General features: G+C 37.7%; 4 protein-coding genes and 1 long non-coding RNA gene across 6 annotated transcripts; 4 read left to right on the forward strand and 1 right to left on the reverse strand.

Annotated features, from left to right (window-relative positions):
• Positions 800–3,701, forward strand: LOC107629652 (cytokinin dehydrogenase 6). Of its 2 annotated transcripts, none has more exons than XM_021118173.1 (4): positions 800–1,761; positions 2,086–2,474; positions 2,574–2,836; positions 2,995–3,701. In XM_021118173.1, exons 1-4 carry the CDS (start codon positions 1,116–1,118, stop codon positions 3,314–3,316), a joined length of 1,620 nt encoding a protein of 539 aa, XP_020973832.1. In that variant the 5' UTR covers positions 800–1,115; the 3' UTR covers positions 3,317–3,701. The 2 variants fall into 2 exon arrangements, with proteins under 2 accessions (XP_020973832.1, XP_016187977.1); XM_016332491.2 differs by having other exon boundaries at positions 805–1,761; positions 2,080–2,474.
• Positions 4,178–8,841, forward strand: LOC107632525. Its single transcript, XM_021117164.1, has 6 exons — positions 4,178–4,249; positions 5,834–5,875; positions 5,946–6,038; positions 7,543–7,782; positions 7,867–8,092; positions 8,184–8,841. Exons 1-6 carry the CDS (start codon positions 4,178–4,180, stop codon positions 8,645–8,647), a joined length of 1,137 nt encoding a protein of 378 aa, XP_020972823.1. The 3' UTR covers positions 8,648–8,841.
• LOC107629653 lies at positions 11,297–13,417 on the reverse strand. Its single transcript, XR_001618005.2, has 2 exons — positions 13,090–13,417; positions 11,297–11,806 (listed from the first exon to the last, which is right to left on the reverse strand). It is a non-coding gene; the product is annotated as an uncharacterized LOC107629653 (long non-coding RNA).
• LOC110269373 lies at positions 13,726–17,101 on the forward strand. Its single transcript, XM_021117165.1, has 8 exons — positions 13,726–13,731; positions 13,841–13,850; positions 14,159–14,754; positions 14,803–14,853; positions 15,176–15,277; positions 15,320–16,477; positions 16,570–16,695; positions 16,841–17,101. Exons 1-8 carry the CDS (start codon positions 13,726–13,728, stop codon positions 17,099–17,101), a joined length of 2,310 nt encoding a protein of 769 aa, XP_020972824.1.
• Positions 20,201–22,963, forward strand: LOC107629654 (probable glycerol-3-phosphate dehydrogenase [NAD(+)] 1, cytosolic). Its single transcript, XM_016332492.2, has 5 exons — positions 20,201–21,435; positions 21,645–21,866; positions 22,023–22,270; positions 22,368–22,507; positions 22,614–22,963. The coding sequence occupies exons 1-5, from the start codon at positions 20,664–20,666 to the stop codon at positions 22,738–22,740; spliced, it is 1,509 nt and encodes a 502-aa protein (XP_016187978.1). The 5' UTR covers positions 20,201–20,663; the 3' UTR covers positions 22,741–22,963.

The raw sequence follows: 23,271 nt of genomic DNA on the forward strand, positions 1-23,271 counted from the left end.
AGGACCCTACATAGCCCAATCAATGGCCAAGAGGGCATAGTCCCAATCCAATTACCCACAAATAAATGAAGACATTCACGTGTCACATGGGACCAACATAAACCACAACCCCACCCAACTTGTTTCGAATATAATCCAATTCTTCTTCATTCTCTCTTCTCTTCCTCCTAGTCCTTCTCATCCAATCTCATTCTAGGATTCGCGATGTTTACCTCTTCCAAACCAATTCACTCAACTCAATTTGTACTTCACGTGAAGTTAGTTGGTTGAAAATCGTTAAATAAATTAATAGATTTAATTAAATTGTTATCTATCGATTCTTAATTATGAGCTTTTAATTGCACTTGAATTTCTACCTTAGTTGTTACGGTAAACTATTGAGACATTATTCGATCACAAATGCTTAAGTACTAAGAGAAATCAACTCAAACTAATGTAAATTACAAATCGAAATTGTAAGCAAAGAAAGGCTTAATTTTGTGATTGGAATTGAATAATGTCCTATGTATAGGGTACAGGAATGAGGAATAGTTATAAGAGTTTGTAAGAACCATGATATGCACTGTAATAAAAAGAAAGGACTGATTTCTAAATCGGGAAAAGCATATCCTTAAATGGACTAATGAACAGCAACTTGGGAACACATGTCGTTGAGATTATTATTGGAATAATATTACTATTCTATGTGGTTACTACTGTTCAACATTATTCACATCTCTCTCCTTTACTTTGCTTTTCCATATATATGAATATGATCCCTTAGCCTTAGCTTCTTAAAAAGGGTAGAAAGAAAGAAAGAATCCAGAAGCAAGTAAAAAAAAAAAACAAAAAAAGAAAAAAGAATCTCAAAACTATTTAATTTAGTTTCCAAAGTAGACAGTCTTCATACGCATTCTCTCCAATGAGTGAATAAGAGTTGACTCAGCCACCATCACCACTTCACAAAAAACCTCTTTAAATTCACCTCCAAACCTTAACTTCAACCCTCATTCCCTCACTTTTTTTCTTCTTCTTCTTCTTCTAATCCCTTTTCCTTTGAACAACAACAACTACCAAAGTTTCTATATATTCTTTCCTTTAACTCTAACTAGTAATAAACAAACATAGAAAAGAAAATGAATATTATTGCGTTCCTTAGAAGCTTCACGATCTTGTTCCTTAGTTGTGTAACCATTATTACTAGGTTTGATTGGTGCTTTTCAAGCATCACAGCTTCTTCTTTTTCTTTGAATGCAGTTGGTGGTGGACACTTCAGTTTTGACGAAACTAGCCTCAGAAATGCAGCTAAAGACTTTGGAAACAGGTTCCAATACCAACCAATGGCAGTTATGAATCCAGAATCAGTTTCTGACATTGCCAACACCATCAAGCATGTGTGGCTCATGGGACCCACTTCTCACCTAACTGTTGCTGCAAGAGGCCATGCCCACTCTCTCCAAGGTCAGGCTCAAGCTCCCAATGGAATTGTCATCAACATGGAATCTCTTAAGCTACCTGGAATGCAGCTACATCTAGGACCAGATTCTGATTCGGATTCAGATTCCGATTCTGATTCTGATTCTCCTTATGTTGATGTTTCCGGTGGTGAGTTGTGGATAAACATCTTGCATGAGACTCTTAGGTTTGGTTTAACACCGAGATCATGGACGGACTATTTACATCTTACCGTTGGCGGCACGCTCTCCAACGCCGGCGTAAGCGGCCAGGCGTTCCGCCACGGTCCTCAGATCAGTAATGTTCAGCAGCTTGAGATTGTTACAGGTTTGTAGATTGGTTAGTTCTCGTTGCATTGTAATTAATAGTAAAGAAAAAGAAAAAAAACCGTTGAATATTGCTGCATCCGCAATACTTTTAAGTCTTGTCTTGTTAAGACAGCAGTATTGCGGCTGCAACCAAAATTCAACGGTCAAGAGAAAAGAAGAATCAAATTTTATAACCACCACAACAACTAACGTTTTTGTCTCTATAGAAACTTTCTCAGGCTTCTTTAAGATTTCTTGTTTTGCTGATTACTTGACTTTGGGGACAAGCAAGATTTTTTTATTTTAATTTTATATATTTTTTTCTGTTTTGGTGCAGGAACAGGGCAAGTGGTAAACTGCTCCAAGGATGAGAATGGTGAACTGTTTCACAGTGTGTTAGGGGGTCTTGGGCAGTTTGGCATTATAACAAGGGCAAGAATTTTACTTGAACCAGCACCTACCATGGTGAAATGGATCAGAGTGTTGTATTCAGATTTCACAGCATTCACAAGAGACCAAGAGAAACTGATATCTTCAGAGAACAATAATGCATTTGATTACATTGAAGGTTTTGTGATAATAAACAGAACTGGTCTCCTAAATAATTGGAGATCAACCTTTAATCCTCAAGATCCAATTCAAGCTAATCAGTTCAAGTCAGATGGAAGAACCCTCTTCTGCCTAGAATTAGCCAAGTATTTCAATCCACAAGATATCGATTTCGTAAACGAGGTGAGGTGACTACAAATGTAACCAAAATTTAAAACCAGTAGTTGAAATATATGAACTCACTAACACTGGTAATGTGTTTGATTTTGTTTGTTAATGTAGGAAGTTGAGAAGCATTTGTCTTATCTGCACTATATTGAATCAACACTGTTCCTAACAGAAGTAACATATGTAGAGTTCTTAGACAGAGTGCATGTATCAGAGTTGAAGCTGCGTTCAAAAGGGTTGTGGGATGTTCCACACCCATGGCTCAATCTCTTTGTACCAAGAAGCAATATACACAAGTTTGCACAAGTTGTCTTTGGGAATATCCTAACTGAAACCAGCAATGGCCCTGTCCTTATCTATCCAGTAAATAAATCAAAGTAATCAATCAATCAATCCTTCGATAATAACTTACTAGACTGCGTCTGTATTCTGCCATTCTGTAACAGAAAGGCAGAATCCAAACGCGGTCTAGTAAAAGAAAAGAATAGTAAATGAAGATATTAATAATAAAAATAATGTTGTTGTTGGTGTGTAGGTGGGACAATAGAAGCTCAGTTGTGACACCAGATGAAGAAGTGTTTTACTTAGTGGGAATTTTAGCATCTGCAGTGGGAGATTCAAGTGGAAATGATGGGATAGAGCACATAGAAGGTGAGAACAGAAGGATATTGGAGTACTGTGAAAGAAACAATCTTGGAGTGAAGCAGTACTTGCCCCACTATAACACACAGGAGGAATGGAAGGCCCACTTTGGTCCAAAGTGGGAGTCTTTTCTGCAAAGAAAATCTGTTTATGACCCTTTGGCTATTCTGGCTCCAGGCCAAAGAATATTTCAAAAAGCAATAAACTTCTCATGACCACATTATTATTATTTATCATCATAATATATATAATATAATATGAATAGGAAAAGACCTTCATCATGGCATTATGTGAACAAAATTGACTACACTGCTGCTGACTGCTGAGTGTAGCACCAAGACACCATTGTCCGGCTCAGATTTGGTCAACATATATAAGGTGTCAAATATTAATTCCAACACATCAATTGCTATAGGGCCTTCCATACAAATTACAAATATTATTTATTACTGTTATTATTATCAGAATATCAGCCACATTCAATGTACATATCAAATTTGTCAAAACTTCTTTGCTTATGACATCAATTCACCAATTTGGTCTCCAAAACTGTAACTGTCATTTACTTTAGTGTCTAAAATTACATATATTTTTAGCTCATTTCAATTAAAGCTACAAAATTTAAAGAGTTACACTCTTTACTTTTTTCAAAACATATTAGTATTTGTTAATATAATTACCGAACATGATAATAACATCTTAATATTTAATTGGCCAAAAGCTAAAAGAAGTTCTAAAATAGAATAAATTTGTGATTTTTGAAGCAAAGTAAGCCTAAAATGGAAAAAGATGTATTAAAAGCAAGGATAGCATAAAATGGAGCAATATCTTACAATTGAAGAAAAATCTATGATAATGTGTCAGAATTAGAATTAGATTAGAGAGGGACATAGGAAACTCAATAATGGGGGGCTTATAGTTGATTTCTATTACACACTAACTGAAAGACACATCAGCAAGTGAAAGCTGCATCTCAACTTCACCACTTGTGGATTTCTGAATTCTGGTTTTGACACCACCACTCACCAGACAATAACACCAAAAACACAAAGCTTTCCACGTTAGATGAGACCACAATGAATATATCATCTCATAAAGACTTCCTTCTTCTGTTGGCATCAAAGTTGAAACCACCACTCAACAAAGATGTACTCAAAATATGATCTTTTTCAGTTACAAAATAAGAAAGCAAGGAAACTACTTTCCAAGGAGCACAATGCACAAATTAAAGGACTCTTTTCATTTAATTTGATAGAGTCCCCAAAAGGTGGACCTATACCTACCCTTGATAAGAAAATAAGAAATTATGTACTTTAGGGAAAGTTGAAGATAAATGATGAATTGCATGTTGCACATGTGCCCTATGAATTGAAGATCTACCATCATCATGCATGCTAATCCTAAATCCTAATCATGGTAGTAAAAATATTTCCCATGGTAGTGATTTTCACCCATAAGCATAAAGAGAGATGGTGTCATATGGTGCATGTCTTGTTCTGTGTATTATATTGAAGAATTATGCAGATGTTAGTTTAGACATGTTAATTGTGTGAACAGAAAGATAGATACAAAAGTCCATTAAATTATGCAGATGTACTTGGAAGAGAGATTGAGATTGAGAGACACTGTTAGAGAGATTTTGTATTATATTTGGTATAAAATATACAAAATTGAGTTATATTTTAATATCATATTTAGTTTAAAATAAATATAAATATAAAATAAAAATATTTAATAAAATATCTTTAGTTATTAAAAAAATATTATTAAAATTTTAGTCTATTTTCTCATAAAATTAATAAGAATATTTAAGGATAAGAACTTTTTGTCCTGATTTTTGAACACCCGTTTTTATTTTCCCTTATTTTTGTCTAATTTTTTAGTGGGTTGCTGCTCTTTTTTTTCCGCTCGAAAGGTCTGCAGTTTCATAGTATCTATTTTTTACAAAAATATTATTTTGACTATGGGCCTGTTCTCGCCATATCGGCCCAAACAATAATCTTGTAATTAATTCAATTTTGGTTTAGTTCAACCATGGGCCGAATGTGATATTTACAAAATTATATCCATTTTCCATCAAGATTTGTTTATTTAAATTAATAAAGTATAATATTTATTAAAATGTGTAACATACACATATTTTAAATATACTAACTAAAATTTTTATATGACCATATCTAAGTATTTAGCCTTCAGTTTATGTACAACTATGCAATTGAATATATCTTAGGTGCAACCGTATTTTTTAAACTGTGTCATATCTCAAAAACACAGTCTCCAGTTTTTAAAATCACCTAATTAAAAGATTGATTTTCCTTCTGTTTTGTCTTGGAGCTTCTCTCTCAATAATTTTCTAGTAATATTGTCTTCAACTCCCATAATAAACTGTCTATACGAGAGGTTCGTTAAGATAGTGTTTGTTTGCAGAGACTAGAACTGATACTGGGGGACAGGGTCTCAGTATTGTGTTTGTTGAGATAGAGACTAGCACTAAAAATTGTGTCTCTGTCTCAATAATTTGAGTATTTCAGTGCTTCAAAAATTGGGGACACTAGAGACTGGGACAGAGACAGAATTTGAACTAATTAATTTCTACCTAAAATACCCCTAACATAATTATGTAATTCCAAAATTACCCTTTCACTATATGAAATTAGGGCTTCAGTTTTTACTCAGCCCCTCGAAACACCTTCTCCTTCATGCTCGAAGGAGATCCTGGTCGGCGTCCATAGGCAGCGAAGGTTCGTCAACCGCGCCGGCGTAACCGGTTGAAGGTAAGCGCTTGGGACTTCCGACGTCCTCTCCGTAGGCCTCCGTTTCTGATGTCGTCTCCCTTGTTCACAGATCTGGCGGTCCCACGAACTTGTAGGAGAGAGCCTGCCGAGTAGGTGTGGAGTCCATCTGAAAGTTGTTGCGACCACAGTTTCTGTTATCCAGGTTAGTAATGCTCCCTTTCTGTGATCTGGGTTCCTCTGTCTTCATTTGGTGTCTGATGCAGTTCGGGTGAAGAGGTTTATGTGTAATTTATTTTGTGGAACACTAGTTGGCAATAACTTAATTGAATGATTAACTTCAAATTATTGTCATAACTGTATTTTATTTGGACATAATAGGAATGGACATATGCTGTAGTCCTCATTTGCCACATGAAACATACTTGTTGCATGCATCCCTTGCATCTGCTGAAATTGGAATCAATAGCATGAGTCACGTTATAATAATAATAATAATAATAATAATAATAATAATAATAATAATAATAAGGAATCTCAATTCAGTGTTATGTATTGCTTGCGTAGATGAGATGAACCCGATTCATGTCAATATTCAGTGTTTCGGTATTTTAGGTATTTTAGTATAGTTTTAGTTAATTGAAATAAATAACACAGTTGAAACACTAAAATAAAACATTTGAAATATTCGTGTGAAGAGGTTTGTTGTAATTTATTTGAAATATCCATCTGTCGTTGTTAAGATTGCATATGGAAGTGACATTTTGAATGAGATGCAAATCTCATGACTCACATTATCTTAAGATGTTATGTTGAATCAACAAGTTGTTATGCTTGTAGATAGTCTCTGTTGAATGTTTTCTATTTTGTCACTCTGTTTTTCGAGTGCAGTTCTAATATTTTGGTAACTGCAACTATGTGAGACCAAGTTATGTTGAATAGTTGTTTGGTTTTATTTTTCGTGGAAAATACTGTGTGTGCTTTCTAACTCAAAAGTCTTTTTCTTATAAGGCTCAAGTTCTCATTGCAACAATTGATTGAGGTTTGCAGTGACAGAGAGTGGTAGTTTACTCACATTCAAAGGGTGTAACTATAAATTCTGTTTGTTGGGTGATTAGGGCTTGCTTCTTTGCTAAGGTAAATGTTCCAAAACTATGCTAATTTATTTTATGAAATTAATCATGGAATCTTAATTTAGAGACTGACACTGCTTTGTTGTTAACGTTGGTTTTCATAAAAATTCCAAAGTCCAAACTCCATACTCCCTTTAAAGTTTTGTTTGTTTCTTTTTCTTTTAGTTAATAAAAATATATGGTAAGCATTTCCTTGGATGTAATCACGTTATTAATAAATAAATTTTAATGAAAATTTTGAAGTTGTGTAAGAGTTGTTTGGAAATTATATTTTTTTTAATGAAACGATTTTGGTAGGAAGAAATGGAGCGGTCGGAAATTATTAAGCGATGCGTGTCTTTTTATGAAGAGATGAGATCCAACCATGAAGAAAGAATGTTGTTCTTTGTGCTTACGCTATTTGTTTACTTTAGGGATAGAACTACTGGGCAACTATCGTTAGGCGGAAGAATGAATAGTAGAATTAGACGTGAGGCGTTAGAGCGTATTGTTGGTGAGGGTGATAGGAATTGTATCTGGAAGTTGAGAATGAACACAAATGCATTTGCTAACTTGTGTGAGTTGCTCCAAGTTCAGGGAGGACTTACAGAGGATGGTCATGTAAGCCTGCCGGAGCAGGTTGCGACCTTCTTAATTATCTTAGCGCATCACAAGAAAAACCGTAGTCTACAGGTTAGATTTTGTAGGTCCGGCGAGACAGTGAGTAAGTATTTTAATAAAGTTTTGAAGTCTGTAATACGGATTCAAGGGATATTGTTCGCGAAGGCTACACCAGTTGCCGAGGACTGTGTGGACCCCACATGGAGAAGGTTTAAGGTAGATCTTATTCGATGTTCTGTATGATTCATGTTTATCTGATGGATTCTCTATCTGAATATCAAAGCTTTCTATGGATGGTAGGGTTGCTTGGGAGCATTAGACGGCACTTATATAGAGGTGACAGTCCCCGAATCTGAGAAGGCAAGGTACCGGACAAGAAAGGGTAAAATCTGCACGAATGTCTTAGGGGTGTGTAACCGGGAGATGGGTTTTGTCTACGTACTCAGCGGATGGGAGGGTTCGGCATCTGATTCACGGGTACTTCGAGATGCAATAACTCGTCGTAATAGTCTTAAGATACCCCACGGTAATTATGCCCTCTCTATAGTTAAGCTTATACAACTAGATTGAGTTCATGATAGCCGCCGTCTTACCTTATTTGCGTTACTTGAGCATAGGTAATTACTATTTAGTTGATGCTGGCTACACAAATGGTCCGGAGTTTCTTGCACCGTATAGAGGGACTCGATATCATGTAAGAGAGTGGGCCCAGGGAGCACGTGCACCGCGCAACTACCAAGAATATTTTAACCAGGTACACTCTTCTGCAAGGAATATTATTGAGCGCTGCTTTGGTTTGCTGAAGAAGAGGTGGTCCATCTTAAGAAGCCCTAGCTTTTATCCCCTAAAGACACAATTTCAGATAATTATTGCCTGTTGTTTGCTGCAAAATTTCATTAGAAAGAGTATGGAGATGGATCCGGAGGAGGAAGGTAGCATATTGGATGAATTCACGCCCGATGGAGACGAGGAACAAGATGGATTGATCGATGTGGTCGAAAACACGAACGAGTGGAGTCACTGGTGTGACAACATAGCAAATGAGATGTATGAAGAGTGGCGTGCGAGTCGTACGGAGTAGTGTTGTGTGGTTTAGGGTTGTTGTAATGGCGGAAATTTTAGTTGTATCAATAGTTGAGTGTTGAGACATTGTAACAGCACATTATTTAATTTTTGGGTACTGCGTATTTGTGATATTGTTTGGTGTTTTATTTTCATTTGTAATGGCAACGACCAGTGTTTTAATAATTGAACTACTTGTCTACTTTTTCCTTATTTCATCTCTTATGGCAAAGACCAGTTTTACTAATTTTATCTGTGGTGTAATTCTTTGCTATTCTTCATTGGTGATAAGTGATTGTAACTTACATTATTAATGCAGGGTTTTTATTATCGTAATATTGGTAGCAAGAAATGGAGAACAAGCGAATGTGGAGTGATGAAGAGACATTGGCCTTTGTTGGCTTCATGGAGGAGTTTGTCGTTGACGGTTAGCGGGCTGATTGTGGGCAGTTTAAACCGGGAACATTCGAGAAGCTGGCTTTGAAGATGTTGGAGGCTTTCCCCGGTTGTACACTGACCGCGAAGCATTGCAAGAATAAGCACAAGCGGCTGAAGGAGAAGTACTAGTACGCCGCTGATATGCTTGCTTGTAGCGGATTTGGCTGGAACAACGAGAAACAATGTGTTGAGGTTGACAGCAAAGACGTCCTTGATGCTTGGTTGAAGGTGCGTGTGTTTGAAGTATTTCATTGGGTTGTTCCCACTGTGTGCTACTTGATAAATCTGTTTGAATATCATTGGTATAAATTAATCATTCATGAATATTTGGCTGAAATTTTTCCCTGCCAGATTGCTCAGTTTAAGCACTTCGATATTTGCATTGAAATTTGACATGATAGGATCCTACTTATCATTGGATTGACAAAAAACATTTTAGTAATGCAGCAGACAATAATTCATTCAATCTTTTGTGTTACATATGTGAGATTGCTAGAGTTAATGCCCAGAATATCATGAGCTCATCACGGATTAGTAGCTCACCTACACATAAAATGTGAGCACCTAATCTATCTTAAGTTTTGGGATTGACAAATTTTCAAGACTTGGTGCAGATTATGTAGAAAAGGATTCAAACTCAAAAGATATACCCTGAAGAAAGGTGGATTTGAATATAATTAATACTAGGGTAACTGTTTGATTAAGTTTGCAGTTTCATGAGTAGAAAAAATAGTGATCTAATGATTTCTGATATAGTTATCTTGGTTATTGAGTTGTTTTTTGCTGAATTATTTTGTACTTGTCCCAATGATGCTCTGAATGGCTACTGATCAAGTTTGTTTATCTGTAATTATCATGTTTTCTGAACGTTACTAATTCCGGTGTACAAGTTTCGCAGGCACATCCGACCAAGTTCTACAGTCCTGGCAAGCTATTTCCTTTATTTCACCGGCTGGAAGGTATCTTTGGCAGGGATAGAGCCACGGGAGTGGCGCCCGTTAGTGGCTTCGATGCGGAGGAACAGGTTAACGAAGAGACAGACGACACTGCTGCTGGATTTGATCAGTCCGAGATGTCTCCACCTCCAGACCAAGACGGAGTTGCAGCAATGCAAGGACAAGCATCACATTCTGAGGTCGGTGCGAGCGCGGAAAGCACTAGGAAATGCGGGAGGAAGAGGAAACAGGTTGACGTACTCGAGAGGATGGCCAATCAGATTCAGCAATCATCGACTGACCAACGAAAGAATGCCCAACTGATAGCTGATGCCATTGTTGGTGTGAACGAGAAGTGGAAGGTTGGCGAGAAGCTCACACAGCTTGGATTCGGTGATGACGATGTGGTCAGGGCGATACTGAAGTTTGCCGAAAGTCCTAATGTGTATGCACACTTCTGGGGCTTGTCAGATTCACAAATGATTGGGCTCGTGCGTTCCATTATATGAAGTTGAATACTTGTTAAGTTTATTAGCTTTGGCTTCTGGTCTTAAGTTTGGTTTAGGGTGTTAACTTTTTGGAAGTCGGGTTTTAGGATTCCAGGACAATGTTATGTTTAGCATGGTAAAACTTTGGTACCATCTGTGTGTTGCTATGTTTCCATACCTAACTATGCAACTTCCTTTGTTTCGCTCTTATTTGGATAAATACTTTGGTGGATGATTACCAATATTAACAACTCTCTTCATTTTCCGCCTATGTTATGTAGTTTACCATATCTTTGTATTTAATTTGTATTAGGATTTAGCTTACAAATATTTCATTCTAGTAAGTCTAATAATTCTATGTTTAGTCTTCTTAGTAAAAAATAGTGTTTTCTAACAAGACAATAATGGCTCCCACAACATTTAAGTGCTAAAATAGATATGCACAAAGTCTTCTTCCTTTAACCTACTTCTGAAAATCTTATTCATAAAGAAACTTCAGATAAATTTATAAAAAAAGCTATGGCCAATCATATAAGGAAGAAGAAAAAGCCATGGCAAATCATAGCAGCAACAACCTAATCCAATTGGCAACACATATATGCTTATGCAATAACCTTGACATTCAGAACACATGGGGAAATTGGTTCAAAATTTGAATGATAAAAGGATCAAACCCTTGCAACATATTTGGAAGGACTAGCATAACACCCACTTCTGGGCCTGTTTTCTTTGATAAAGTAAAGATTTTCATTAACATGAGCAAAAGGATGATATAAAGTGGGGAATAAAGGTTTCACAAAAGCAAAAGCTAAAAAAAGGAAAAAAGATTATCCATAAAGTATAACTTTTGAATGTCTCAACATGTCCAAGATGAAAAGTGCCAAATATGTGCTACTGTTATTACAATTTCTGAAATGCCTATTTGAGTTCAAAGCCCATACTACAACTTACACAACACCACAATGATCAACACAATACAAAGACCGGAAACAACAAGCTGAACGCATGATAGAAACTTCAGATACACAACATCAGCATGAAGTTTTTCCACTCGTTCGGTCGTCTTAAAATTAAAGTTAAGCTGAGAAGATCGATCCTCTCCAATGTCAGAATGCTGGGTATTTGGACCTGCCCACCTGAACCATCCACATCTCCTTGTTGGACACGCGTAATACTTTCTACCCGGGTTGGCCACGCTATTGGAAACTTGCAACGGTGCTCTTAACCCACACTCACAAAAACGGTCTCCCGTTGTGTTCCCGCTGCCGTACGTACCACTTGTAGTTCTTCTACTTGTGGAAGCCATTGTTGACCACCCTATAAATGTAACAGTAACTCACAATAGTTTTAATGTAGTATATACTACACATAAAAGAAGAAGAGAATTCATATATGAAACAACCAATCATGATTTAACAAGTGTAAATTCAGAAATGGCAAAAAAAATTTTGGTAGGAATCAATACAATGCACCTGTTATTGTCTTTTTTTTTTTTTTTTGCAAAAACAAAAGAAAAGTTTTAAGAAACAAACAATTTACGGATTTCAACAGACATTTTATGTTATAATTCATTTTTTGATTAGTTGACACTAACAAAGAGTACATATTCTGAAACAGATCACTCAAACCATATCTTCTACTTTTTTTTCTTTTTTTTTTCAACTATAATCACAACTGGATCTAATACATAAATTAACTAAAAAATAACAATGTGTTAGATCCCCTCCTACAAAATCAGACACCCACCACTTGCTAGTGCTAATCATAAGGTTTGATGCAATAATCCAATAAAATCACATTTAAAAAATGAGCAGTAGAGAAAGGTGCAAAGGTTCATTATTTTCCTTCAGGTAGCATGGGTGTGTACAAATTCTCGTAGCCTTTTTAGACAAGCTGCAGCCTTATTGGAAATTAATATATAAAAGGATATTGAAATTGAAATACTAATGATACTACTAGATAAAGTGCCTAACATATAAAATAAAACACGATGCTAGGTTTATATATATACTCATTTCATATCAAATTGCCATGGTTTGAATCTAATCATGTCCAATTAGTAAGTTTAATTATAAGACGTGACAGACCAACCTATCCTGAATTTGATTCCATGTAGTTAGAGTACCATGCAATGAATTGGAGCTTTATAAACAAAAAAAAGGGATATGTACAAAACAGAGAATCTTAATTATTAGTAATGTTTAACAATTATTAGGCATCAGCATTGACCAATTGTGCTAATTTATGTCCACTCTCTCAAACAAAACCCTAGATAAGATATGTATCTATCAGATGTTGATGAACTAACATGCAAAGATCATAATTTGTTTTATTTAAGAAACATTCCATGACTGATGTGTGTCACTGGGTCATTAAAAAATAGTATCATTATTCAGCATCCAACGATAACGAATCAACAAAACAACCAATGCACAACAGAGCTAATCCTATAAACCAATTCACAACAGAGCAACAGACCTAATCCAATCAAGCAGTTCACAACACAGCAACATAGCTAATCCAATCAACCAATTCACAACAGAGGTAACCCAATACGGGGAAGGAGCACCTATTAAATTTTGAAACCATACGAAACTTACCTAATCCGTGCACCCACAAACACCGGCGACCAAACACAGAAAGCCGGCACCGGGTCGACGCACAACCCCAGACGTGGATTCCGCAGCGGCGCCACAAATCACGGGGTCCGTCACGGGACGACGAACATCAACCACGGATCGCTGCCGACTCGCCTTCCTCGGTCCCACCAAAAACAGCTGACAAGCTCAGGTCCTTCCGGCGGCGGGTCGGGCTCCAGCCATCTTTGCCGGAAGAGAACAGGAGGAAGGGTTCATTGGAGGAGAAAGGGGGTGAGGGTAACTCCAACTTACGAAAATGAATTTGGCTTTGTGGGGGGTTAGGGTTGTTTGGTGATATAAGGGCATTTTAGTAACTTTACAAATTTAGTCTTCATCTTTTATTTCAAACCAAACACGATACTGAGACATAACTCACTCTTGTACACCATCACACCAAACACAATACTAATACTTATTTCTATCTCTGTCTCTTAGTCTCTGTCTCTCTGTCTCTGTCTCTTGGTCTCTGTCTCGCAAACAAACGCTACCTAAAGCTCATGCTGCGGTAAGGTCTTAAAGAAGCTTTTGAGTTGCTTCAATGGTCGGAGAAAAAAATTCGATACTATGTAGTTTGAATTAATTACTCTAAAAGTAGCAATGGAAGTGAGGGGACGAGGGACAGAGCACCAAGACAACCAATGATTGAATTTAAGAGTAGAGTTCATTCACTTAAGGACTGATTTGAATTGATTTAACAAATTTATCTCGTCAGCAACAAGAGGGTACTACTTAGCGAGTGCCACACTGGCAGTTAACGTGCCACGTCAGCGAACGAGATGACAAAAAAACTAACATGACCAGATTCGTTATCTTTCGGAGATTAATTTATTCTTTCAGAAACAAAAATGAAGATTGAATATCTTTTAGGGACGATTTTGACTATTAACTTAATTATAAAATTTTAGAAGAATTATTACCACAAAAGCTAATTGATATAGTATTAGTTTGGTAGGAGAGCTCAAAATTTTATAAGATTTTTGTTCAAGTGTTGACCTCTCAATATAGACTCATTTTTAAAAATTAATCTTAGCTTATCCTTCAGCAAACGGATTGGAGAATTTAGCTACGATTGGTACAGGTGAATCGCGTCCCTGTGCATTGAGTAGAGGTGCGGAATGTTGGGCAGGCGGAGAAGCGGAGGAACGAAGCCATGCTCTGGTACTTTGCAACGGTGCAGTAGTGAGCACGGTGGCACGGGATACGACGGGAGATTTTGATAATGAACCGGAAGTGGAGGGGTTTGTCGGTGAAGCAAGCGGCCGGGCTAATCATGAAGATCAACACATACTGGGTCAGGAAAAGGTGAGCGCGTTGGCAGAGATAGAAGGTGAAGAAGAAGGTGCGGGTAAGGACAATGAGATTGAACGGGTTACAGAGGGTACTGGATCCGAGACAGAAATTGAAAGCGCAAAACCAGATGCTGACCTGAGGAATACGCAGGAAGGACAGTTAGTGGAGAATAAGGAAACGTGGAAGTTAGGAGTGGAGTCAGGTGCGATTTTTTATGACGATGAAGAAGATATTATGGCGATTCTACAAAGTCAAAATGAAGCTATGGCAGCAAAAAGAAAGATGGCAAAACAAAAGGAGAAAGCTAGGAGGAGCAGGCCCAAACAACATAACAAGGTGTGTAGAAATTTTTTTTTAAATGATTTATAGTTCCTGGAATATTAGAGGCCTAGGAAGGTACGGAAAGTTGAGTATGGTGAAAGAGTTGAAGAAAAAGTACAGATTAAATATGCTAGGCTTGATTGAAACTAAGAGGGAGGTGGTTACTAAGTTTGATGTAGCACGCTTGTGGGGTTGTGATACGGTGGGTTGGAAATTTGTGGAATCAATTGGTGCCTCTGGCAGTTTATTGTTAATGTGGGATAATTTATTGTTTAAACAATCGAACTGCTATAAAGGGGATGGTTGACTGTGCGTTGAAGGCTTGCTGACAAAAAATAATTTTAAATGTGCTTTCTGCTTGGTGTATGGTGCACATGTTCGGAGTGAGAAGTTGGTGATGTGGGAGGAATTAAGCTACATTTTGGGTTTATGTCAGGTTCCGTTTTGTTTCATGGGAGACTTTAACGAGATAATACGGTTGGAGGAAAGGAAAGGAGCTGTTAGTTTACCGGCATTTGCGGAGGATTTTAAGGAATGGGTGCAAGATTTATAGCTAGTTGATTTACCATTAACCGATAAGAAATTCACATGGTTTCAAGGTCGTTCTTATAGCCGCATTGACAGGATCTTGGTCAGTCTGGAGTGGCTTAAGGAGTTTCCAGATACTCGTTTGAAAGGAGGCCCTAGAGGCCTATCTGATCATTGCCCGTTGATATTAAAAAATTCTAGACTTTGGGTGGGTCCGAGCCCTTTTCTTACTTTAGACTCCTGGTTTACACATGAAGGGTTTCTGAAGTTAGTAAAGAATGAGTGGTGGAACTTGGGAGATGATATGTTCACAAACAAGCTTAAGGCTTTGACAGTACCGCTAAGGAGATGGCATAAGGATAATTTTGGGGACATGGACAGCAGAATTAAGATATTTGAGGATGAGATTAAGAAGATTGATGATATGGTTAGTGCTGGTAGTTATGACGGAACAATGGAAGCTAGACGGAAGGCTCTGGTGACTTGCTGTGCGAAGTGGTATGTCAGAAAAGAAATTCATTGGAAGCAGATGTCCCGATCCCAACATGCTAGAGATATGGATAAGAATACTATGTACTTCCATAACCTAGCGTCGGCAAGAAGGAGGAACAACAGAATTGAGTCTCTAGTGATTAATGGAAGATTGGTGCGGAATCAGGCCCGAATAAAAACTGCGATTACGGGTTTTTATAAAGAACTGTATAGGCAGGAGTATGCTCCTGTGATTGGGATCTGTGATGGGCTGGTTAAGCAGATTAATGATGAAGAAGCAGCAGTACTAGAGGAAATGCCATCAACTGAGGAAGTACGAGAGGCAGTCTGGGATTGTGAGTCCAGTAAAGCTCCAGGTAGTGATGGTTGTAATATGAACTTCATAAAGAAATGTTGGGGTGATCTTGGTCAGGAGTTTACTGCAGTTGTGTTGGGTTTTTTCCAGAATGCGAAGCTACCAACAGATGCTAATGTTACTTGGGTGGCACTAGCTCCAAAATTTGTGGAGGCCAAGGAAATCAAAGACCAAAGACCGATTAGTATAGTTGGCTGTGTTTATAAGGTAATATCCAAAGTTCTGGTAAGAAGAATGCGGTTAGTGATGCCACACCTAGTAGGGGAGACTCAGTCTGCGTTTGTAAAGGGCCGCAAAATACATGATGGTGCTCTCATTGCTTGTGAGACGGTCCAATGGTTGAAGCTGAGAAAGAAGCAGGCGGCAATTGTTAAACTAGACTTTTAGAAAGCCTACAACAGAGTGAGGTAGAGCTTTGTGGATATAGTGCTGCAGAAGATGAACTTTGGTCTTAGATGGAGGACTTGGGTGAAGGAATGTGTGACTACAGCGTCTATGTCAGTGTTGATCAATGGGTCACCATCCAAGCCGTTCAAGATGGAGAGATGACTCAGACAAGGAGACCCTCTTTCTCCTTTCCTGTTTGTTCTTGTCGTTGACGTTCTGCACAGGATGGTGGGGGAGGCGGTAAGGAATGGACGAATTTCTCCACTGCTGGTGGGAATGGACAATATAGAATTGTCGCATCTCCAATTTACAGATGACACAATCTTATTCTCTCCGCAGGAAACGGAGACGCTAGTGAATTATAAGAGGCTCCTGCGATGTTTTGAGCTAATGTCTGGCATGAGCATCAATTTTGATAAGTCGAGCCTAATTTCAGTCAACTGTGAGAAGGATTGGGTGACGAATATGTGTGGTTTGTTGGGATGTGCTGAGGCGGTATTACCTGTCAGATACTTAGGAATTTCTCTTGGCGCTAATCATCGGCTGGTGAAGACCTGGAAATCAATCATAGACAAGGTGGAAGACAAGCTGAGCCTATGAAAAGCTAGATCTCTTAACAAAGCGGGTAAGTTAGTCCTAATAAAATCCGTTCTCAATAGTCTGCCGGTTTACTACTTGAGCTTGTATAAGATGCCAAAAGCGGTTGCAGAAAAGATAATTGGACTTCAGAGAAAGTTCTTGTGGAGTAAAGAAGTTGGAAATAATGGAATACCACTGGTGAAATGGGAGGTAGTTCAAGCTCCGAAAAAGCTAGGTGGCTTGGGGTGGGGGATGCTCTAATTAGAAATGCGTCGCTTCTATTCAAGTGGTGGTGGCGCTTCTCAAAGGAGGACTGTCCGCTGTGGAAGAAGGTTGTACGCTCTTGTAATCAGTTGGACCCAACTATAATGTTGTCAAACTAACCTTTGCCATCAAGAGTGGGTTCTTGAAAAGATATTTGCCAGCTTAATATTAAGGAACAACAGGCAAGAGACATGATGATCAGTGGTTTGTCTATGGAGGTGGGAAACGGCAAGAGCACTCGTTTTTAGGAGGATGCTTGGTTACAAGGTGGCTCTTTGAAAGATAGTTTTCCGAGATTCTTCACTGTTTCAAATCAACAAGGATTCGTAATAGGGGACTGTGGGTTTTGGGATAGGCTAGAGTGGGTATGAAACTTCCAGTGGAGGAGAGAACTATTCCAATGGGAGTTAGAGTTGCTCAATCAACTTCACGGCCGGTTACGGGTTGTAAGATTATCGAGTGATAGAGAAGACTCAATTGTATGGAAATTTGATAAAAAAAATGTATTTTTTCTACTAATTCTTTTGTGCAGGTGTTGCAGAAAGGGACTCTTTCAGAGGATATCACGAGTTACAGCTTCACTAGTTCGATTTGGAGAGGCTTGGTTCCTCCAATGGTTGAACTATTTGCATTGTTTGTTTTAGTAGGCAGGGTCAACACGAAGGCGAGGCTGAGTAGACTTGGCATTATTAATCATACTGACAATATATGTGTATTGTGTAAAAAGGATATAGAATTTGTACATCATTTATTTTTTGCCTGTGAGTTTACGTGGCAGGTATGGTGTGCTTGGTTGAAGTATACTGATAGAGCATGGGCCATTTCGGGGACTGTTAAAGAGTTCTTCGAGAGTTGGACTAGAGTACCAGGCAGAAAGTCGGAGCAAAAGAAATGGCTAATAGGCTTCTTTGCAGTTATTTGGAACATTTGGTTGGCGCGGAATAGCAGAGTATTTTAGAGCACAGATGAAGGTTGTAGTAGGCTTAGAGAAGGGGGTTGATTCTATGCCTTTCTTTAAGTTACTGAAATAACCCCTTTTTAGATAAACTTGCAATTCTGATTTAGTTTGAACTCAGCAGTGAAAATTTATGAGACAATTTATTTTTGTCTCATGAATATCAGAAAATAGAACAGAGTAGAAGGGAAAAGAGCTAACACCATCATGTATTCTAGTTCGGTTGCCTTGTGCTATGCAACCTACGTCCAGTCTCCACCACAATAATGGTGGAATTTTCACTATAGTTAAAGTATTACATACACCAATTCCACATGATTGATACAATCTTTTCACACTCAAGTTCTAACCTAACTTGACATTGGCTATGCTAATACCTAACTCTTCACTCTTAGTGCTTACCCAACTAAGAAAGGGGTACCTCACTGGTACAAGATACAAGACACAGACTTACCTAAAGAAATCTGAAATAACTCTAGACTTTTCTCTCAAGTGTATCACTCAGCCTTTTTTCACTCATTGGCTTTTACTTGAGATCTCTCATTATGCCTTTTCACTCAAGAAAGTACAGAAAGATAAACATTGAAAAGTAAATTACAATCTGTAAAACATGAAGGAGATTGACTCTACAACAGCCTCTTTGCTATGTGATAAACTAGATTTGCATGTCTCTAATTCAGTTCTTCATTTTTGGCGGAATGCTTCTTTGAAAGAGAGTACTGTCCAAGTAGAAGACCTTCTTCAGATAACTTCTCCACAGAACAAAACCTCAATACACTGGGTTATGTCTCCTTACTTCTGAATGAATAGAAAATCTTCTTTTATCTCCTTGTTGGGGTTCTTCTTCCTAGGTCAAGTTCTTGAGCCTTGTGCTACACCAACCCACCAACTCACTTTTTCCCATTAATCCTCAGAATAGAAACTTTGCTTCTGACCTTCTCTTGTTGACCAAAAATCATAAAACAGCAACCACAAAAGTCTTTCAATGGTAAACCGGATCTGAGCCATTGAGAAGCTACTTGGTCCCCAAGACATACTTGTGACCGTAGATGCACAGTAGTGAAGAACAAAAATCAACTTTCCTTTGTATCTTTTTTTTGGACTGAGCAGAGAGTTGGGAAGAGGAGAAGAACATATGATGCATGCATAAGGAAATGGGTTACCTTTAACCTTTGCATTTGCTTCTGTTTTTTTTCTCGATGTGGTTTGAAATGGTTGATTAGATTTTACCCTTTCTTGCTTAACCTTCTCTTTCTTTCTTCTTCTATGAACAACTTAGAGACTAAGCTTTCTCTCTTTCTTTCTTTGAGTTCTGATTGAGACAGTAAAGGTGTACGTTGATTTTGGTTAAAGCACATGGAAAGAGTTTGAACTGAGATATGTAACCGGGTTTGGATCGAATCTTTTTCATTCCGCCCGTTGCCTTCTATTCTTTGTTTCTTTTGGGCTTCATTTGCATTTTAGTCCACCAGTCTTGTTTGTTGTTTTCCTTCCTTTTGGGCTACTGCAAAGATGAGTTTTGACCTGCAACAATAAATAATTAGCCTCATATAATCATAAGTAATCAACACTAATTATTTATTTTGCTTAATAAGATAATTTTTGTCATCATTAATTAATTTAGTTAATTTCTTAACTCAAAAACAGAGACAAGTGTTGAAGGTGTAAAGATTATGTCATTTTCGAGTTATAGGGAATGGTGTGAAATTGATCCGTTTGGTCGTTGAAATAAATTTATAAAATTATCCTTTAAATATTATATTAATAATTCTTTCAATGATTGGAAAAAAATTATTTGCTAAATGAACACCTAATTTAAAAGTAGACAAAAAACAGAATAAATATGGTTAAAAACTTAAAATTACTAATAACAGTGTTGCGGTAAGTACTAAGAAGAGATGAAGAGAAGTGTGAGGAATGTTCATCATATACTCTCTACTTTCGACAGAGACAACAACATAAACACAAACACAACTTGGTACTTGTCGCTGCTTCAATTTAGAACGAAGGCAAGCAAGGAAGGAAGACACACTCAACTCACTCTCTTCTATCTTCGTCTATGCACATTCCAACCAACCAAGAAAAGTATCAAACTTCTCTTCACTTTGGGGAATCAAACTCAACTTCACGCCGCCCACTTTCTCAGCATTCAATGCTCTTCATCTATCGGGATTGCATTGCTCATTATTAGTTCAGTAATTCACTGCTTCTCAAAATCCATTTGGTAACTCTTCATCATTTTCCTTAATTTCCCTTTTGTTCGCGATTGGTACTGGGGCATGCTTCATTGACTTTGAATTTCCATGTTTTAGAGGATTTTAGTTTCTTGGGGTTCATAATTAGCTTACAAAGCTTCAAGCTTTGATGAGATTTCCCACTAAAATTTCTGGGTATACTAGATCTTTGGTTGTCAACAATCATAGGCATTTATACTGTAAGCCCTGTGCTCTTTCTTTGTCGTTTGCAACAAATACGAATCAATCAAAGATGAATCACACTGAAAATTCAAATTCAAATGGCTCTCTTCATAATGTAAATGGTGGTGGTTTGGAATTGAAGCTTGATGAGCTTCGTCAGCTTATGGGGAAAGTGGATGGTGATCCATTGAGAATAGTTGGTGTTGGAGCTGGTGCTTGGGGTAGTGTCTTCACAGCTATGCTGCAAGAAGCTTATGGTTCCTTAAGGGAAAAAGTTCTTATAAGGATATGGAGGAGACCTGGGAGGATGGTTGATAAGGCCACTGCTCAGCACTTGTTTGAGGTTATCAATTCAAGGGAGGATGTATTGAGGAGGCTGATTAGGAGGTGTGCCTATTTGAAATATGTCGAGGCGAGGTTAGGGGATAGGTTTCTTTATGCTGATGAGATCTTGAAAGATGGGTTCTGCTTGAACATGATTGACACACCTCTTTGCCCTCTCAAGGTTGTCACCAATTTGCAGGAAGCTGTGTGGGATGCTGACATTGTGATCAATGGCTTGCCTTCGACGGAAACAAGCGAGGTTTTTGAAGAGATTAGTAAGTACTGGAAAGAGAGGATCACGGTTCCTGTCATTATTTCATTGGCAAAGGGTGTGGAGGCCGAATTAGGTAGCGAGCCGCGAATAATAACTCCGACTCTTATGATCAATCGAGCAAGTAAGACGTGGCTATATTTGTTTCTTTACCTGCATTATGTAATGGTCTAATGGGCTTGAATTATCTTCACTTTACTATGGTTCTGAGCAACCTGGACTACTTAATTTGTTTTCTTAGTTTTCAATTTAACGTTGTCAGAACATTTATACTTAATGTTTTTGTTGCTTCTCTTTATGGCTCACTTCATTGTCAACTATCATGTTTTGCAGCCAGAGTCCCCATTGAGAACATACTTTATTTGGGAGGACCTAACATTGCCTCAGAAATTTACAACAAAGAATATGCAAATGCTCGGATTTGTGGAGCAGAGAAATGGCGGAAACCATTGGCAAAGTTTCTGAGGCAGCCCCATTTTATAGTATGGGATAATGGTGACCTTGTTACTCATGAAGTTATGGGTGGATTAAAGAATGTATACGCCATTGGAGCAGGTTAGTTTAGTTTTATTTGATCTACTCTAGATGTTATTCAGGATTCGGTGCTTTCATGTCCTGTTCTTTGAATTCTTTTCTGTTAGATCACATCGAAAAGCTCTCTTAATGTTTTGAAAACTTGTAATTTGTATTGATGAGTTTAAGATTTGATAGGAATGGTAGCTGCTTTGACAAATGAAAGTGCCACCAGCAAATCAGTCTACTTTGCTCATTGCACATCGGAGATGATTTTCATCACTCATCTATTGGCAGAAGAGCCAGAGAAACTTGCAGGACCTCTCTTGGCCGATACCTATGTAACGTTGTTGAAAGGTCGTAATGCTTGGTATGGACAAAAGTTGGCCAAAGGAGAGTTGAGCCTCGAAATGGGCGACAGCATCAAGGGCAAGGGGATGATTCAGGTATTAGATTTTTGTCATTCAACACTCGATAATGCTCGTTTCAAGTTTCGACTTTGCTGCTTATCGATGATATTTTATTTTGCTTCGAATTTCATAGGGAATCTCGGCAGTTAAAGCATTTTACGAGCTACTTAGTCAGTCCAGCTTAAATGTCCTAAATCCAGAAGAAAACAAGCATGTTGCCCCAGTGGAGCTTTGTCCCATCTTGAAGATGTTATATAGAATACTGATTACAAGGTAACTAAGTTTCACTTCCCATGGTTTTCGGGATAGTGTTTCAAGAATTGAACTAACTAACCAACCAACTAACTTTTTCTATGGTTTGCTGAAATCTGATGTTCAGGGAATCTCCAGTACAAGCCATCCTTCAAGCGTTGCGAGATGAGACCATGAACGATCCACGTGACCGTATTGAGATTGCTCAAAGCCAAGTGTTTTATAGGCCGTCTCTTCTTGGTCAGAACCCTTAGCTAGAACCCTAGATGCATAATGAGTTTGACAGTTAGTTTGAAGTTTGGTCAATGTATATTTCAGTGAGAGTTTGTGGATTTTTCAGTTGAGGCAGGCTTTAGTTTAGGGAAGGTGTTTGATTATATATTTAATGAAACCTTAATATTACTTTTTGATTGATTTTTCCTTTCATATATATGAATACCTATGCCTTCAACAATTTTATGCCTTTGATCTGGCAATTAACATGATGAAAGCAGGAAATGAATCTGCTGTTGTGTCCATAATTCTGTATAGGGCTGTTGCAAGTTTGAAACACCACAATTAATTTACCTAGGATCGTGTACTGAGATAAATACTTCAACAACAATACAACGTGATCTTAATATATTTTTTTTCTCAAAAATAATGTGACAGTATACTAATACTATAAAGAGGAATAATATTACAACAATAAGAGATAATCTCTGTTCTACTAACTCTCTTAATAGGGAGAAAGTTAACTTAAGCCCATATTTACTTATGAACTTCACTTGAATAATCCAATTAAA

This window comes from Arachis ipaensis, chromosome B03, assembly GCF_000816755.2.
Source record: "Arachis ipaensis cultivar K30076 chromosome B03, Araip1.1, whole genome shotgun sequence".
Classification (NCBI taxonomy): Eukaryota; Viridiplantae; Streptophyta; class Magnoliopsida; order Fabales; family Fabaceae; genus Arachis; species Arachis ipaensis.

Coding starts and splice junctions, on each gene's coding strand:
- LOC107632525 (XM_021117164.1), top strand. CDS start 4,178: ATGAATATATCATCTCATAAAGACTTCCTTCTTCTGTTGGCATCAAAG. Junction 5,876..5,945: donor GCCGGCGTAACCGGTTGAAG/GTAAGCGCTTGG, acceptor CCTTGTTCACAG/ATCTGGCGGTCCCACGAACT. Junction 6,039..7,542: donor CCACAGTTTCTGTTATCCAG/GTTAGTAATGCT, acceptor CTCCAAGTTCAG/GGAGGACTTACAGAGGATGG.
- LOC107629652 (XM_016332491.2), top strand. CDS start 1,116: ATGAATATTATTGCGTTCCTTAGAAGCTTCACGATCTTGTTCCTTAGT. Junction 2,475..2,573: donor ATATCGATTTCGTAAACGAG/GTGAGGTGACTA, acceptor TTGTTAATGTAG/GAAGTTGAGAAGCATTTGTC. Junction 2,837..2,994: donor TATCCAGTAAATAAATCAAA/GTAATCAATCAA, acceptor GTTGGTGTGTAG/GTGGGACAATAGAAGCTCAG.
- LOC110269373 (XM_021117165.1), top strand. Junction 15,278..15,319: donor CGGAGGATTTTAAGGAATGG/GTGCAAGATTTA, acceptor TTAACCGATAAG/AAATTCACATGGTTTCAAGG. Junction 16,478..16,569: donor AGCTGAGAAAGAAGCAGGCG/GCAATTGTTAAA, acceptor CTTTGGTCTTAG/ATGGAGGACTTGGGTGAAGG.
- LOC107629654 (XM_016332492.2), top strand. CDS start 20,664: ATGAGATTTCCCACTAAAATTTCTGGGTATACTAGATCTTTGGTTGTC. Junction 21,436..21,644: donor TCTTATGATCAATCGAGCAA/GTAAGACGTGGC, acceptor CATGTTTTGCAG/CCAGAGTCCCCATTGAGAAC. Junction 22,271..22,367: donor AGGGCAAGGGGATGATTCAG/GTATTAGATTTT, acceptor CGAATTTCATAG/GGAATCTCGGCAGTTAAAGC.